Source organism: Palaemon carinicauda, chromosome 39 (assembly GCF_036898095.1).
Source record: "Palaemon carinicauda isolate YSFRI2023 chromosome 39, ASM3689809v2, whole genome shotgun sequence".
In the NCBI taxonomy this organism is placed as follows: Eukaryota; Metazoa; Arthropoda; class Malacostraca; order Decapoda; family Palaemonidae; genus Palaemon; species Palaemon carinicauda.
The window spans coordinates 21,080,486-21,099,578 of record NC_090763.1 but is presented as its reverse complement, the minus strand read 5'-3'; the positions used below and the strand labels follow the sequence as shown (position 1 = coordinate 21,099,578).

The 19,093-nt window shown below is 44.5% G+C and overlaps 1 protein-coding gene across 1 annotated transcript in view; it reads right to left on the bottom strand.

The window, feature by feature from the left end:
* The window catches only part of LOC137631064 (GPI ethanolamine phosphate transferase 1-like), a 135,673-nt gene that overhangs the window by 14,250 nt on the left and 102,330 nt on the right, over positions 1-19,093 (bottom strand). Inside the window, exon 15 of the mRNA XM_068362667.1 lies at positions 18,315-18,506. Coding sequence (XP_068218768.1) covers positions 18,315-18,506 — 192 coding nt within the window. The remainder of the gene's footprint in view (positions 1-18,314; positions 18,507-19,093) is intronic.

The window sequence follows — 19,093 nt, the reverse complement described above, 5'->3', positions numbered from 1 at the left end:
CTGCTAAATGCAGGAATTTGGCAATATTCCTCATCAGTTTCGTAAAAACAAGAGGTGCCGTGCTTAGGCCAAAGCACAGGGCTTGAAACTGGTATACAACCTTCCCGAAAACGAACCTTAGAAAAGGTTGGGAATCTGGGTGGATGGGGACGTGAAAGTAAGCATCCTTTAGGTCTAACGAGACCATCCAGTCTTCCTTCCTGACCGATGCTAGAACCGACTTTGTCGTCTCCATGGTGAACGTCTGCTTTGTGACAAAGACATTCAGAGCACTGACGTCTAGCACCGGCCTCCACCCTCCTGTCTTCTTCGCCTACCAAGAAGAGACGGTTGTAGAAGCCCGGGGATTGATGGTCCCGGACTTTGACTACCGCTCCCTTTTGTAGTAAGAGAGACACCTCTTGCTGCAAAGCTAGTCTCTTGTCCTCCTCTCTGTACCTGGGAGAGAGGTCGATGGGAGTTGTTGCTAGAGGGGGCTTGCGCAAGAATGGAATTTTGTACCCCTCTCTGAGTAACTTGACAGACTGTGCGTCTGCGCCCCTGTTCTCCCAGGCCTGCCAGTAGTTCTTGAGCCTGGCTCCCACTGCTGTCTGAAGAAGGTGGCAGTCAGACTCTGCCTTTAACCCGAGAACTGCTACAAGCCTCTTGAGCGGCTGTATGGGAGACTGCTATAAGCCTCTTCAGAGCGCAATTTTCTCTTTCTTCTTGCAAATTCCCTTGTGAACTTATTCGACTTTTATTATTTTTCTTATGATAAAATAATATCTCTGGTAGAAATTTTAATGTTTATAACCTTATTTTACCTATATAATTATGTATAATATAAAACCTTTCCACATATGAACTTTAACTTTTTTGCAAGGGAAAAAGGCGAATTGTAATTATTTTCAGTTAAAACTGGTTTTATATTAACATATTAGAAACATGAATGATGAAAAAAAAAACATATAACATTATACATACACATACATACCAACGATATCACATCGTCATATATTGTGTAGGGAGGGAAATAAAACCTGTGGCAACTCTCAAATCCTACGTCAGGACGGCGGTTGCCTAGTTTTATATTAACGACAACAATACCGAATGTTTTTGTTTTGAATATCTGCGAGTGTTTGTTTACAAAGTATAATTTTATTATAAGTAAATGGAGGGTTGTTTACAAGGAGTATGAGTTACTATTATAATGTAATGTAATGTGCCTTCATGTCCAACCGACTGCTTTCGTCACTGGCATACCCAAAATATTGAGAGAGAGAGAGAGAGAGAGAGAGAGAGAGAGAGAGAGAGAGAGAGAGAGAGAGAGAGAGAGAGAGAGAGAGAGAGAATAATCTTTTTAAGAAATTTTTTATATAGCCTGTTTTCATTATGTATATCCACAATAGGAATTTTCTATATCTTTTGTATATACCGTAAATACTGTATATTTTAATATGCGGTGATACTTTTGATATATGCATTACTATATACAAATGCTTAAAAATGTCATAAAAACCTATTGTCATTAGTCTGAACACATGGGCCAGGTCATGAGTTTATTAGTTACTGTGTTTATCTATACAAAATTCCAATAATAATTATCATGTTTTCAATATGATATAATTATTGCTCTCTTTATGTACTTTAAATATGACATTTTAGGTTACAACTAATATATATATATATATATATATATATATGTGTGTGTGTGTGTGTGTGTAAAACACTATGATATTGCATTACTTTTATTCAGTTTGTTCCTTCAAATATTCTAAGTTGGTTTATCAAAATTGTAAGTAAAAATATATATTCTCACTAAATATGATATATTATTTTGAACAGATTTAAGATAATTGCAATGGTAACAATAGTCACTTTATGAATAGATAAAGGAAAAAAAACGAAGTAAATAATGTGTTTGTAAATAGTAAATGTGACTACATCAACTAAAATTATCATTATTATTTCAGGAATAGATACAATTCTATATCATAGGATTTGAAAATATAAAGTATTTTTTTTTATCACGACACTTTTCAATATATAGTAAAGGCCATTTGTTAAAAATAGCCTAAAACCTTCATTACATAGTACGGAATATAGTAAATAAAAATCGCTAACCTCTACCGGGCGCAAACATTCCCGTGATACCGTGGGTGATACCCATCATACTACCCATCCCCCCTACCCACGAAAGACAATCCAGACTCACCCATTGGCCATCACGTAAGATACCACGTCGCGCTTTAAAATTAACTTTGATGGTTTATAACAAATTAACAAACAAGATGTAGGATAAAATATTTGGATGATACATGCACGAAGTTATTACAAAAACATTGGTACAGTTATGGGTTAGATTCTGAAACATTGTATTTTTGTCAAGATAGCCGCACCACGGGACTGTAGTAAAATGACATTGCCGCATTTCTCGGGTTAAAGGACTTGGAACCCTTCTTCTTGCTCCCACGTTGACCTTCGGCACGAGCACCTCCTCTGCTGGAGGCTCTGCCACGAAAGGGCGGAATGAACCTTGACGCTGGAGTGTCCATCCTGGGTCTAGGCACGGAGGGCAAAGGGGTGGCTTTGCGTGCGGATGACGCAACCAGGTCATGAGTGTCTTTCTGGATCAAGGAGGCGGCAATCTCCTTGATCAACTCCTCAGGAAAGAGGCACTTCGAGAGAGGAGCAAACATAAGTTCCGACTTTTGACATGGGGTGACTCCAGCTGACAAGAAGGAGCAGAGGTGATCCCGCTTCTTGAGGACCCCAGACACGAAAGAAGCCGCAAGCTCACTAGAACCATCCCGTATGGCTTTGTCCATGCAGGACATAATGAGCATGGAAGTTTCCTTGTCAGAAGGGGAGGTCTTCCTGCTCAACGCTCCCAAACACCAGTCCAAGAAGTTAAAGACTTCGAATGCTCGAAATACTCCTTTCATTAGATGGTCCATATCCGAAGGAGTCCAACAAATCTTGGAGCGTCTCATGGCCAGCCTGCGGGGAGAGTCTACCAGACTTGAGAAGTCGCCCTGGGCAGAGGCAGGAACTCCCAAGCCGAGAACTTCTCCCGTGGCATACCAGACGCTAGATCTGGAAGCAAGCTTGGCCGGGGGAAACATGAAGGCTGTCTTCCCAAGTTGCTTTTTGGACTGCAACCAGTCTCCCAGTACTCTTAAAGCTCTCTTGGACGAGCGAGCGAGTACGAGCTTCGTAAAGGCAGGAGCGGATGACTGCATGCCTAAAGCGAACTCAGAGGGAGGCGAGCGTGGTGCTGCAGACACAAACTGATCAGGATATAAATCCTTGAACAGCGCAAGGACTTTCCTAAAGTCTAAGGAGGGAGGCGTGGTCTTGGGTTCGTCGATGTCCGTGTGTTGGTCGTCAAGATGTGCAGCTTCGTCATCATCAGAGAGTCCATCGTCTGAATGTTGAGGAGGAAGCGGCAAAGGAGTAGGTAAAAGCTGGTCGGCTGAGTCCGGCAGCACGGGTGCATGCGTGGCTGCACTGGACCCAACGTCATGGAACTGTTGGTCAGTCTGTGAACTGGCAACAACCATAGCTGAGTGGGGACGCAAGGCGTCTACTCCTGACTGCGGTCGAGTAGCGGAAACCACAGTGGGTTGCGGAGGTTGACGCACAGCGTCAAAACACGGCAACTTAACTCCACCCTCCTGTTGTTGTGGTAACACGCGAACGTCAACGGAGGGTTCCGTGCGTCGGTGAACGTCAACATGCGTCTGGCAGGGTCGACTGCGCATGGGTGGAGGAACTCTCACAGCTGGAGTGCGGGAGCAGGCAGCCTCAGCGTCTACTGGGCGCACAACCGTGGTTGGTTGTAGGCTAACGGGTGCAGCGTCAACCTTCTCCGCACGATACTCCTGCATGAAAGAAGCTAACTGAGTCTGCATAGACTGTAGCAAAGACCACTTAGGGTCTACAGCAGCAGGTGCGGCAACAGACGGTGTTACTGCCTGTTGCGGTACCACTTTGCCTCTCTTAGGAGGTGTGCAGTCGTCGGAAGACTGCAGCGAGTCCGAACTGACCCAGTGGCTACACCTGGGCCGTTGGACTTGCGCGGAAGGGACCTTGCGTTTAAGAGGCCGTGAGACCTTGGTCCATGGTTTCTGGCGTGAAACCTCTTCCGCAGACGAGGAATGAACGGGCTCACTCGTCTTCTTGTGGGTGGGACGATCTAGGAAAGATACGTCCGAAACCACGGAGGGAACGTCTGTCCGCTGATTAAAGCCTGTCGAACCCTTTGGTCGTACGACATTGCTTCTCCCCTGGGCTTGGGAGCTTGCAAGAGGTCCCGGACTGGGAGGACGACAGGCACGAACAGACGCACCCTCATGCGTAACACTAACACTTTTCACTGCACTAACCACTTCACTTCCCACTGCACTTTTACCCTTCAACTCCCTGACGTCAGCCATGAGTTGGTTGCGGTCACTCGCCAATGACTCGACTCTCTCACCCAGAGCCTGGATGGCACGCATCATATCTGCCATCGAAGGTTGATGAGTGCTAGAAGGGGGGTTGGGAGTAACCACTACAGGGGAAGGAATAGGTTGTGGGGCATGGGGAGAGGAAAAATCAACTGAGCGAGACGAACTCCTCCTGACTCTATCTCTCTCTAGCCTACGTGAATATTTCAGGAATTCTTGAAAATCGAATTCCGAAAGCCCAACGCATTCCTCACATCGATCTTCCAATTGACAGGTTTTACCCCGACAATTGGAACAAATGGTGTGCGGATCGATAGAGGCCTTCGGAAGACGCCTTGAACAGTCCCTAGCACTACACTTCCTGTATTTGGGGACTTGAGAAGGGTCAGACATCTTGAATTAGTCAAAGGGGGAATTCAAAATCTATCCAAGTCGTCAACAAATAATCCAAAATTCAATAAAAGAATGCAAGGAAGTATTGAAGATAACCTCTGCACAGCGAAAGCTAATAACCAGAAATGAATACTTCACCAAATAACGTGAAAATCAATCCAGAAAGCAACAGCGTATTTAGTAGGTCTTGCCAGTGGCACGACAGAGAGAAAATTGGTTCTGTGTTGACATGGAGTACTTGAGTACCTGCTCGACAGATGGCGCTGTTGATGTACACCCCCACCTGTATAGCGATCGCTGGCGTATTTTGTCCTTAGGTTTTTCTGTCGGGCAGCAGAGCTGACAGCTATATGATCACCGGCTAAGTTTAATATTGAAAAATATAATACTGTATATAAAAATGTTATTTTTATTAATAAAATAAATTTTTGAATATACTTACCCGGTGATCATATAAGCTGCAACTCTGTTGCTCGACAGAAAAACCTACGGTCAAAATACGCCAGCGATCGCTATGCAGGTGGGGGTGTACATCAACAACGCCATCTGTCGAGCAGGTACTTAGTACTCCAAGTAAACAAAGAACCAATTTTCTCCTCGGTCCACTGGGTCTCTATTGGGGAGGAAGGGAGGGTCCTTTAATATATGATCACCGGGTAAGTATATTCAAAAATTTATTTTATTAATAAAAATAACATTTTTCAATATTAAACTTAGCCGGTGATCATATAAGCCGATTCACACCCAGGGGGGTGGGTAGAGACCAGCATTACATGTTTACATTATTATGAGCTAAGTATTTTGTATTTCATTTTAGCAGTTATTCAAAATAACAAACATAAAATAAATAAGTACCTGGTAAGGAAGTCGACTTGAACAATTACTCTGCCTTTTTAAGTACGTCTTCCTTACGGAGCCTCGCGATCCTCTTAGGATGCTGAGCGACCCCTAGGATCTGAAGTATCAAGGGTTGCAACCCATACAACAGGACCTCATCAAAACCTCTAATCTAGGCGCTTCTCAAGAAATGACTTTGACCACCCGCCAAATCAAGTAGGATGCGAAAGGCTTCTTAGCCTTCCGGACAACCCAAAAACAATAATAAAACATTTCAAGAGAAAGATTAAAAAGGTTATGGAATTAGGGAATTGTAGTGGTTGAGCCCTCACCCACTACTGCACTCGTTGCTACGAATGGTCCCAGAGTGTAGCAGTTCTCGTAAAGAGACTGGACATTCTTAAGATAAAAAGACGCGAACACTGATTTGCTTTTCCAATAGGTTGCGTCGATTATACTTTGCAGAGATCTATTTTGTTTAAAGGCCACGGAAGTTGCGACAGCTCTAACTTCGTGTGTCCTTACCTTCAGCAAAGCTTGGTCTTCCTCATTCAGATGGGAATGAGCTTCTCGTATTAACAGTCTGATAAAATAGGATAAAGCATTCTTTGACATAGGCAAAGATGGATTCTTAACTGAACACCATAAAGCTTCAGACGGGCCTCGTAAAGGTTTTTAAATAGAACTTAAGAGCTCTTACAGGACATAAGACTCTTTCTAGTTCATTTCCAACCATACGATAAGTTTGGAATATCGAACGATATTGGTCAAGGCCGAGAAGGCAGCTCGTGTTTGGCTAGAAAACCAAGTTGTAGAACATGTAGCCGTTTCGGATGAGAATCCGATGTTCTTGCTGAAGGCATGAATCTCACTGACTCTTTTAGCTGTGGCTAAGCATATCAGGAAAAGAGTCTTTAAGGTGAGATCTTTCAGGGAGGCTGATTGTAGCGGTTCGAACCTGTCTGACATAAGGAATCTTAGTACCACGTCCAAATTCCAACCAGGTGTAACCAAACGACGCTCCTTCGTGGTCTCAAAAGACTTAAGGAGGTCCTGTAGATCTTTATTGTTGGAAAGATCTAAGCCTCTGTGACGGAAGACTGATGCCAACATGCTTCTGTAACCCTTGATAGTGGGAGCTGAAAGAGATCGTTCTTTCCTCAGATATAAGAGAAAGTCAGCTATTTGAGTTACAGAGGTACTGGTCGAGGATACGGATACTGACTTGCACCAGTTTCGGAAGATTTCCCACTTCGATTGGTAGACTCTAAGGGTGGATGTTCTCCTTGCTCTAGCAATCGCTCTGGCTGCCTCCTTCGAAAAGCCTCTAGCTCTCGAGAGTCTTTCGATAGTCTGAAGGCAGTCAGACGAAGAGCGTGGAGGCCTTGGTGTACCTTCTTTACGCGTGGCTGACGTAGAAGGTCCACCCTTAGGGGAAGTGTTCTGGGAACGTCTACTAGCCATCGAAGTACCTCGGTGAGCCATTCTCTCGCGGGCCAGAGGGAAGCAACTAGCGTCAACCTTGTCCCTTCGTGAGAGGCGAACTTCTGCAGTACCTTGTTGACAATCTTGAACGGAGGGAATGCATATAGATCTAGATGTGACCAATCTAGTAGAAAGGCATCTATATGAACTGCTGCTGGGTCCGGGATTGGTGAGCAAAATATTGGGAGCCTCTTGATCATCGAGGTTGCGAAGAGATCTATGGTTGGCTGGCCCCAGGTGGCCCAAAGTCTCTTGCATACATCCTTGTGGAGGGTCCATTCTGTTGGAATTATTTGTCCCTTCCGAATGAGACAATCTGCCATGACATTCAAGTTGCCTTGGATGAACCTCGTTACTAGTGATATGTCTAGACCTTTTGACCAGGTGAGGAGGTCCCTTGCGATCTCGTACAATGTCAGAGAGTAGGTCCCTCCTTGCTTGGAGATGTACGCCAAAGCCGTGGTGTTGTCCGAGTTCACCTCCACCACTTTGCCTTGAAGGAGAGACCTGAAGCTTTTCCAGGTCAGACGTACTGCCAGTAGCTCCTTGCAGTTGAAATGCATTGTCCTTTGACTCGAGTTCCATAATCCCGAGCATTCCCTACCGTCTAATGTCGCACCCCAGCCTACGTCCGATGCGTCCGAGAAGAGAACGTGGTTGGGAGTCTGAACAGTCAGGGGAAGACCCTCTCTAAGGTTGATATAGTCCTTTCACCAAGTCAGACAAGACTTTATCTTTCCGGAAACCGGGATCGAGACCGCTTCTAGCGTCTTGTCCTTTTTCCAGTGAAAAGCTAGATGGTATAGAAGAGGACGGAGGAGTAGTCTTCCTAGTGACACAAATTGATCCACGGATGACAGTGTCCCTACCAGACTCATCCACAGCCTGACTGGGCAGCGTTCCTTCTTCAGCATCTTCTGGATGGATAGCAGGGCTGGGGGCTGATCGTCTTGTTCAGCAACGTCCTCATCAGAGGGTTCCTCATCCGAAACTGATGGGGAAACGGCAACGGAGTGGGCAACGTCTGACTCGCTGAATCCGGTCGCACTGGTGGATGCGTGACGGAGCCGGACGCAATATCATGGCACTGCTGCACAGTCTGTGAACTGTCAACAACCATGGGTGCGCGAGGAAGTACAGCGTCAACCCGAAACTGTCTAGACTGTCTGGGTTGTGCAGTCAACACCCTACCGGGTTGCTGAGGTTGACGCACTGCGTCACAACAAGTCACCTCTGCTGGTTGTTGAACGTCCTGAACGTCAACAACCACCTCCGAGCGTCGCTTAACGTCAACGTGCGACTGGCAACCCACACTGGGTCGCATCGGTGGAGGAACCACCTCAACTGGCAGACGCGAGTAGGTTACCTCAGCGTCAACAGGGCGCACAACCGACCGGTTGGAAGGTTGTTGGCCAGAAGGAGGAACCACCTCAACTGGCAGACGCGAGTAGGTTACCTCAGCGTCAACAGGGCGCACAACCAACCGGTTGGAAGGTTGTTGGCCAGAAGGTTCTTCTCCGCATTTAAGTCCTCTATCAAGGACGCAAGCTTGGACTGCATGTCTTGCAGCAAAGCCCATTTAGGGTCTACGGGAGCAGGTGTGGCAACAGACGGGGTTAGCGACTGAGGCGGAACCATTTACCATCCCTGAAAGCCTTGTTATGTGTGACATAATAGTACAGCAAAACTTCAAAGGCTCGACAAAGGTTGAGAAGTTGACCCGTAAACAACTTGGAGCGTCTCCTGGCTAGGCGCCAGGGCGAGTCTACCAGAATTGAGAAGTCTATCTGGGCAGAGGCATGAACTCCCAAGCCGAGAACTTCTCTCGTGTCCTATCAGACTCTCGCTCTATAAGCCAGTTTAAAAGAAGGGAAATCAAAGGCTGTATCCCTAAAACTCCTCCTAGTGCAAAAACCAGTCGCCTAGCCAACGTAACGCTCTCTAGGAGAGCGAGAGAGCACTAGCTTAAAAACAACGGCTTCGAAGTAGCTAGGCCTAGTGTAAGTTCTGACGTTTAGGCGAACGAGGAGCAGCAGTTACAAGATCCGGACGAAGATCCTTAAAAAATCATCATGATTTAATTAAAGTCCATAGGAGGCTAAGCAGCTTAAGGCTCCTCTCCAAATGACAGAGTCCTCAAGGGAATATCAGTAGGAGGGAGAACAGCACTTTCTCATCTACAGGAACCTTGTCCGATAAAAGCTAGGTTATCTCAGTGAGTCTCTCACTGGTGCATTAGTAGCAGACCAGAAGGCAACGTCATGTAACTGCTTGACAGTCTGTGAACTGTCAACAACTGAACTGTCAACCACAACAGGTGTGTGAGGACATACAGCACTGGTGCATTAGTAGCAGACCAGAAGGCAACGTCATGTAACTGCTTGACAGTCTGTGAACTGTCAACAACTGAACTGTCAACCACAACAGGTGCGTGTACAGTGTTCACTCGAGACTGCTTTGACTGTCTATACTGAGCAGTCAAAACAACTCTAGAATGCGGAGGTTGACGCACCGCGTCAAAACAAAACAACTTAGACTGTTGTTGTACCTCGCGAACGTCAACGGAAGGTTCCGTGCGTTACTGAACGTCAACATGCGGCTGGCAGGGTACACTGGAACGCATGGGTGGCGGGACTCTCTCAGCTGGAGTGCGGCAGAAGGTCGCCTCAGCGTCCACAGGACGCACAACCGTGTTGTTTGTAGGCTAGAGGTTGGTGCAGTGTCAACCTTCTCCGCACGAAAGTCCCGCATCAATGACATTAACTGAGACTGCATGGTCTGCAGCAAAGACCACTTAGGGTCTACAGGAGCAGGTGCGGCAACAGACGGTGTGACTGCCTGATGCGGTACCGCTTTGTCTCTCTTAGGAGGTGAGCAGTCGTCGGAAGACTGCAGCGAGTCCGAACTGACCCAGTGGCTACAACTGGGCCGTTGGACTTGCGCGGAAGGGACCGACTTGCGCTTAATAAGCTGCGAGACCTTGGTCCATGGTTTCTTACGAGAAACCTCTTCCGCAGACGAGAAATAAATGGGCTCTCTCGTCTTTGTGTGGGTGGGGCGATCTTGGGTAGATACGCCCGAAACCACGGAGGGAAACGTCTGTTCGTTGATCAAGGCCTGACGAACCCATAAGTCGTTCGACATTACTTCTCCCCTGGGCTTGGGAGCTTGCAAGAGGTCCCGGACTAGGTGAACGACAGGCACGAACAGACGAACCCTCGGACGCAACACTGTAACACTTTGCGCATATCACTTTATCACTTCGATTTTCTGTTTTGCACTTATTTCACTGAAATCGAAACTTTTACTGATTTCTACCTGAAACACGCAATTCTACCCTCATTAAAAGGTAGTAATTGCGAAATCAGTCGTATAATGCAGCTCATTAATACTAGCAAAAACAGAAAACATATATAAAGATAAAAAATTCAGTGGCTGGGAAAGAGACTAAACACTAGTTCAAATAAACTACGTTTACAATCTCTCACCGCACATAGCCTGGGGACAAGAATAAAACCCTAGAAACGTTTTACCTTCTTCCCCGTACAGCGACTAGGGAGGAGAGTAGGCCTAACACGAGAACAACGTTACCCGCTTGAACGGAACGTTTTTTTCTCCTCTCTCTCCCTCCGTCTCTATCTCTCTCTCTCTTTCTCTCTTGATTTCGCACCTAAGAGAAGAGCCCAATTATATATCGTCAAAAAAACATGTTATTTGACTAAAGGAAAAAACTGAAAGGTTTTCCAAATAAAAAGTTCCTTTAATTTAGAATTTAAAACATTAAAGCTAAGAAAGAATGAACGAAACGTCAGAATCGATTTACTCTTACTGCAAAGTGAAACCGTGATACACTCTCTCTCTATCGTAACGATAGAGCGCATGTTGAACGTCCTGAACGTCAACAACTGCGTAGTCTAAAAAACTAAACGTTAGTTCATCTTTGAAAACAGTACGAAGACTATCAAAGAAATTCTTTCATAAAACATTAAATTTAAAAAGTTTTAAATTCTTTAAAGGCTAAATACGATATAACGGGCTCAACGTTGATTAACTTCGGTTCCAAGTTAGGACCGCCTACTATCAGGAAAGGTCGCATATAAACAAAACATAAAAATTTATTTTTATATGTTTATAATAAATGGAAAGTTAATCGAAGAGGCCTAATAAAGGCGGAGAGATATAAAATATATAGATCTATTATAACGTGTTAAGCAAAATTACTAAAAACCTAAACACACTTCCGTCTAAGGGAAGGATCGGCCATTTAAAAGTGAAAGAGAGTCCATACTCTCTTTGTCACCATAATTAAATCTATCCAAAACGAGTTCAAGTTTTGAGATGAAGATAAAACACCTGCATAGCGAAAGCTCAAAACTAGAATAGTGTACTTCACCAAATAGTTGTGAAAACAAATCCAGTTAGTAACAGCGTATTAGTAGGTCTTGCCGGTAGCCCGACAGAGAGAAAATTGGTTCTTTGTTTACTTGGAGTACTAAGTACCTGCTCGACAGATGGCGCTGTTGATGTACACCCCCACCTGCATAGCGATCGCTGGCGTATTTTGACCGTAGGTTTTTCTGTCGAGCAACAGAGTTGCAGCTTATATGATCACCGGCTAAGTTTAATATTGAAAAATGATATTTTAATTATAAAATAAATTTTTGAATATACTTACCCGGTGAATATATAATAGCTGCTACTCAGCGGCTCGACAGAAAACACACTCAAAAACTCGCGAGCGATCGCTATGAAGGTTGCGGGTGTGACCACCAGCGCCAACTATCGGCCAGATACCACTCTTGCATGTAAACAAACCCTTCAATTCTTCTCGTCCCGCTGCGTCTCTATTGGGGAGGAAGGGAGGGCCTTTAATTTATATATTCACTGGGTAAGTATATTCAAAAATTTATTTTATAATTAAAATATTTTTAAATATTTAACTTAGCCGGTGAATATATAATAGCTGATTCACACCCAAGGCGGTGGGTAGAGACCAGAGTTAATTAAGTTTACAGCGTATAAGCTAAGAGTTTTTGACAGTTATCAATATAACAAAACCAAAATATATAGGTACCTGGTAAGGAAGTTGACTTAGACGATTACTCTACCTTGTAAGTCTGTCTTCCTCACGAAGACCAGCGATCCTCTTAGGATGCTGAAAGACTCCCAGGAGCTGAAGTATAAAGGGTTGCAACCCATACTAACAGGACCTCATCAAACCCCTAATCTGGGCGCTCTCAAGAAATGACTTTGACCACCCGCCAAATCAACAAGGATGCGAAAGGCTTCTTAGCCTTCCGTACATCCCAAAAAACATTTCAAGAGACAGATTAAAAAGGATATTGGAATTAGGGTAATGTAGTGGTAGAACCCTCACCCACTACTGCACTCGCTGCAACGAATGGACCCAGTGTGTAGCAGTCCTCGTAAAGAGTCTGGACATCTTTTAAGTAAAATGACGCGAACACTGACTTGCTTCTCCAAAAAGTCGCGTCCATAATACTTTGCAGAGATTTATTTTGCTTGAAGGCCACGGAGGTTGCTATAGTTCTAACTTCGTGCGTCTTAACCTTAAGCAACCATCGGTCTTTCTCATTCAAGTGAGAATGAGCTTCTCGTATTAAAAAATCTGATAAAATATGACAAAGCATTCTTTGACATAGGCAATGATGGTTTCTCAACTGAGCACCAAAATGCCTCAGATTTACCTCGTAATGACTTAGTACGAGCTAAATAGAACTTAAGAGCTCTAACAGGACATAATACTCTTTCCAGTTCGTTGCCTACGATCTCTGATAAGCAAGGAATATCAAAAGATTTAGGCCAAGGACGAGAAGGCAGTTCATTTTTTGGCCAGGAAACCAAGTTGAAGTGAACAAGTGGCTTTTTCTGTAGAAAAAACCGATGTTCTTACTGAAGGCATGAAGTTCACTGACCCTTTTAGCCGAAGCCAAGCACACTAGGAAAAGTGTCTTGAGGGTGAGATCCTTCAGGGAGGCTGAATGTAATGGCTCAAACCTGTCTGACATGAGGAACCTTATGACCACGTCTAAGTTCCATCCAGGAGTTGCCAAACGACGTTCCTTAGAGGTCTCAAAAGACTTAAGGAGATCTTGGAGATCTTTATTGTTGGAAAGATCTAAGCCTCTATGTCGAAAGACCGAAGCCAACATGCTCCTGTAGCCCTTAATCGTGGGAGCTGAAAGGGAGCGAACCTTTCTCAGATGTAAAAGAAAATCTGCGATTTGGGCTACAGAGGTACTGGACGAGGACACAGATGCTGACTTGCACCAGTCTCAAAAGACTTCCCACTTCGACTGGTATACTCTAATGGTAGAAGCTCTCCTCGCTCTTGCAATCGCACTGGCTGCCTCCTTCGAAAAGCCTCGAGCTCTTGAGAGTCTTTCGATAGTCTGAAGGAAGTCAGACGAAGAGCGGGGAGGCTTTGATGGACATTCTTTACGTGGGGCTGACGTAACAGATCTACCCTTAGAGGAAGACTTCTTGGAAAGTCTACCAGCCATTGAAGTACCTCGGTGAACCACTCTCTCGCGGGCCAGAGGGTAGCAACCAACGTCAACCTTGTCCCTTCGTGAGAGGCGAACTTCTGCAGTACCTTGTTGACTATCTTGAATGGTGGGAATGCATATAAGTCCAGAAGAGACCAATCCAGTAGAAACGCGTTTATGTGGATTGCTTCTGTATCTAGGACTGGAGAGCAATAGATTGGTAACCTTTTGGTCAACGAGGAGGCAAAGAGGTCTATGGTGGGTTGACCCCAAGTAGCCCAAAGACTCTTGCCCACGTCCTTGTGGAGGGTCCATTCCGTGTGTATCACCTGACCCCTCCGACTGAGACAGTCTGCCAAGACGTTCAAGTCCCCCTGGATGAATCTCGTCAACAGGGAGATGCCTCGATTTCTTGACCATAAGAGAAGGTCCCTTGCGATCTCGAGCAGCGTGAAGGAGTGTGTGCCTCCTTGCTTGGAGATGTACGCCAAAGTTGTGGTGTTGTCTGAGTTGACCTCTACCACTTAGTTTCGAAGAAGCTTTCGAATATCATCAAGGCCAAGTGGACTGCTAATAGCTCCTTGCCGTTGATGTGCATGCTCTTCTGACTTGAGGTCCACAGACCCGAGCATTCCCGACCGTCCAGGGTCGCACCCCAACCCAAATCCGACGCGTCTGAGAACAACACGTGGTTTGGGTTCTTGACTGCTAGGGATAGTCCCTCTCTCAGACTGATATTGCCGTCCCACCATTTCAGGCATGCCTTTACTGGTTCGGAGACTGGGAATGATACCGTCTCTAACGTCTTGTCCTAGTTCCAGTGAGAGGCTAGATGGAACCGGAGAGGCAGAAGGTGTAGTCTCCCTAGTGAGACAAACTGCTCCAGGGATGAGAGAGTCCCTACGAGACTGTTCCAACTCCTGACTGAACAAACGTTTTCTTTTCAGCATTAGTTGGACTTCGAGCAGGGCTTGTTCTATTCGGTGGCAGACGGAAAAGCCCGAAAAAAAAACTGGACTGCGAATCTCCATCCCCAAATATAGAATAATCTGGGATGGGATCAGTTGGGACTTTTAGGTTGACCAAAAGTCCCAACTCCCTGGCCAGACTCAACGTCCAATGTAGATCCTGCAGACAGCGAAGACTGGACGATACTCTGAGAAGCCAGTCGTCCAAGTACAGGGAGGCTCGGATCCCCGATAGATGGAGGGATTTTGCCACATTCCTCATGAGCCTCGTAAACCCGAGAGGAGCAGGACTGAGGCCAAAGCACAGGGCTCGAAACTGGTACCCCACATTCCTGTAAACAAACCTCAGAAACGGTTGGGAATCCGGGTGTATAGGAATGTGGAAGTATGCCTCCTGAATGTCGAGAGAGACCATCCAGTCGCCTTCCATAAATGCTGTCAAGACAGCCTGGTAGACTTCATCGTGAAGTTTGTCTTGACAATGAACACATTGAGCGCACTTGCCTCTTACGTACTCCTGCAGTGAACATGGCTGCCAGATCATTGGAGCCATCCCTGAGGGACTTGTTCCTGCAGAGAACGTGGCTGTCAGATCATAGGAGCCATCCCTGAAAGCCTTGTTTATGCATGACATAATTGTACAGCAAAACTTCAAACGCTCGAAAATAGCTCTGAAGTCGACCATAAAATCTTGGAGCGTCTCATGGCCAGGCGCCAGGGAGAGTCTATGAGGTTTGAGAAGTCTATCTGGGCAGAGGCAGGAACTCCCAAGCCGAGAACTTCTCTCGTGTCATATCAGACTCTCGCTCTATAAGCCAGCTTAAAAGTAGGGAAAGCAAAGGCTGTCTCCCCCAAACTCCTCCTGGTGATAAACCAGTCGCCTAGCAAACGTAAAGCTCTCTTAGAAAAGCGAGAGAGCACTAGCTTATGAAACAACGGCTTCGAAGTAGCTAGGCCTAGTGTAAACTCTGACGTTTAGGCGAACGAGGAGCAGCAGTTACAAAAAGATTCGGACAAAGATCCTTAAAAATCAGTATAATTTATTTAAAGTCCATAGAGGGCTAAGCAGCTTTAGGCTCCTCTCCGTCTGACAGAGTCCTCAAGGGAATATCAGTAGGAGGGGGAACAGCAACTTCCTCATCTGAAGGAACCTTGTCCGACAATAGCCGAGTAACAAGCAAGGGAGAGACCTACCGTGGTGGCAATGCTTTACAAGCAGAGTCCACACGCACTGGTGCATTAGTAGCGGACCAGGACGCAACGTCATGTAACTGCTTGACAGTCTGTGAACTGTCAACAACAACAGGTGCGTGAGGACGCACAGCGTCCACTCGAGACTGCTTTGACCGCCTAGTCTGAGCAGTCAAAACAACTCTAGAATGCGGAGGTTGACGCTCAGCGTCAAAACAAGTCAACTCCGATGGTTGGCGAACGTCCTGAACGTCAACAGGAGCATCAGCAAGTGGCCTAACGTCCAAATGCGGCTGAAAATCCACACGAGACCGCATCGAGTGTGGTTCTAAACAACCTGACTGACGTGACTTGGCTACGCCAACGTCAACAGGACGCCCAAAGGAACGTTTGGGTGGCTGAAGGCCAGGATCTCGATGAGATAAACGGCTAGGCTCAACGGACTTATCGGCAGAATAGTCTTCCATAAGGGAGGCAAGCTTATTCTGCATGTCTTGCCGTACAACCCATTTAGGATCAACGGGAATGGTTGCGGTAAGAGACGAGGGTAACGTCTGTGACTGCAAAACCTTGCCTACAAAAAGACTCTCGGAGTCTGTGTTACGCTTTTGTTTAGGCGGCGAGCAGTCTTCCGATGACTGCATAGGGTCAGAGCTGTCCTAATAGTTAAAACCAGGACGCTGGACCTGTCCTGAAAGGACTGACTTTCGCTTAAAGGGCCTCGAAACCTTGTTCCACGGTTTCTTATGCGAAAAGCCTTCGGATGACGAAGAGAAAATCGTCTCTCTCGCCTTATGGTAGGGGTGATCTTGGTGAGATACGCCTGATACCATAGAGGGAACGTCTGTTCGCTGATCAAGGCCTCTCGAACCCATAAGTCGTACGACATTACTTCTCCCCTGGGCTTGGGAGCTTGCAAGAGGTCCCGGACTAGGCGAACGACAGGCACGAACAGACGAACCCTCGGTCGCAACACTGATAACACTTTGCGCAATATCACTTTATCACTACGATTTTCTGTTGTGCACTTATTTCACTGAAATCGAATTTTTTAACAATTCACATTAGGTATGAATAAAACTGATTTCTACCTGAAGCACGCAATTCTACCCTCATCAAAAGGTTATAATTGCGAAATCAGTCGTATAATGTAAGCACATTAATACCAGCAAAAAAACAGTAAACATATTTTAAGATAAAAAGATCAGTGGCTGGGGAAGAGACTAAACACTAGTTCATTCAAAACTACGTTTTCAATCTCTCACCGTACAGTGCCTTGGGACGAGAATAAAAAACTAAAAACGTTTTATCCTTTCTCCCTGTACAGAGACTAGGGACGAGAGTAACTCGAGAACAACGTTACTCGCTTGGGACGAGATTAAGATCGGAACGTTCTCTCTCCTCTCTCTCCCTCCGTCTCTATCTCTCTCTCTCTCTCTCTCTTGATTTCGCACCGAAGAGAAGAGCCCACTTACGTTTCGTCAAAAAACAGGTTATTTGACCAAAGGAAAAAACTGAAAGGTTTTTCAATTAAAAAGTTCCTTTAAAATAGAATTTAAAACATTTAAGCTTTGAAAGAAGAATGAACAAAACGTCAGAATCGATTTACTCTTTCTGCAAAGTGAAACCGTGATACTCTCTCTCTCTATCGTAACGATAGAGCGCAAACTGCGTAGCATAAATAAACTAAACGTTAGTTCATCTTTGAAACAGTACGAAGACTATTCAAAGAAAATCTTTCATAAAATATCTACTAAAAAATATTCATTTAATAAGTTTTAAATCATTAGCTCTGTAAAAGTTATTTACGATTGAAAGGGCTCAACGTTGTTTAACTTCGGTTTCCAAGTTAGGACCGCCTACTCTCAGGAAAGGTCGCATATAAACAAATCATTAAAATTTATCTTGATGTTTATTATAAATGGAAAGCTAATCGAAGAGGCCTAATAAAGGCGGGTGAGATATAAAATATATAGAGGAAAATCTATAATTAATTTATAACGTGATAAGATAATTGCTAAAAGCCTAAACACACTTCCGTACTAAGGGAAGGGTCGGCCATTTAAAAGTCAAGGAAAGTCCAAAAAACAATCCAAAGTCATCAAAAATTAAATCTATCCAAAAACGAGTTCAAGATTTAAGTTGAAGATAAAACACCTGTACTGCGAAAGCTCAAACCAAAATGAAGTACTTCACCAAATATGTTGTGAAAACTCCAGGTTCTACAGCGAGTAATGATACGTCTTGTCGTCAAGGTCGACAGAGAAGAATTGAAGGGTTTGTTTACATGCAAGAGTGGTATCTGGCCGATAGTTGGCGCTGGTGGTCACACCCGCAACCTTCATAGCGATCGCTCGCGAGTTTTTGAGTGTGTTTTCTGTCGAGCCGCTGAGTAGCAGCTATTATATATTCACCGGCTAAGTTAAATATTTAAAAACTATATTTTATCTTTCATAAATATCACAAATAGATAACAGAAGGGAAAATTCAAGGTCACTTACCTCAATCAGAGTGCAAATAGCATGGAAGAAACAGGTGACTAGTAAGAAAGGGATGATAACCTTGAACAACAGCAGACTGCCCATGATGAAAGGTGAAAACACAGTAACAAAACAGTAAACAAAACTTGGATCAAAGCTGTTTATACTGGCAATGTTACCTGTTCCAAAAAAGGCCAGTATTATGAAGAACAGCTGATATAAAGAGTTAAGAAAAATTTGTGATAAAAAGATTCGATTATATGACATAAAAACACAGTTATTATTAGTATCCAGAAAATCTCAAATCAATCAATTATTTGTATTATAATCCTATAGATTCATGTCACTTAAGCTAACTGATGCTGTGATCAAACAATTATAAATATAAATAAAAATTTCTATGGTGAAATGTTAGATGTTTCTTCTTTGGTTACAGTTTACTATGAAATAATGTTTATACTTCTTTAACATTACCTTACCATTTGGAAAATGTGTTTGTTGTAAAATGTTTACATGCTTAACATACAGCACTCTTTTCCAAAACAATGGGATGATACCTGCTACATTATGGAGGAGCCACATGTTTCCATTGCAGGTGAATAAATAGAAATGGAAATTCAAAATATACTCATTAGGCAGAGGGCTATAAAAAAAGGGATTTTGACGAAGGAAAAATCTATTTCTGGGGAGAGACCTGTGACGCCCGGTGAAAAGGGTCCTTCTTTACACTTTTCTAATATAAATCTTCCAAATATACTAGAGAAAGATAAAAGCATGGAATGCAGAGGTTACAACCCTCG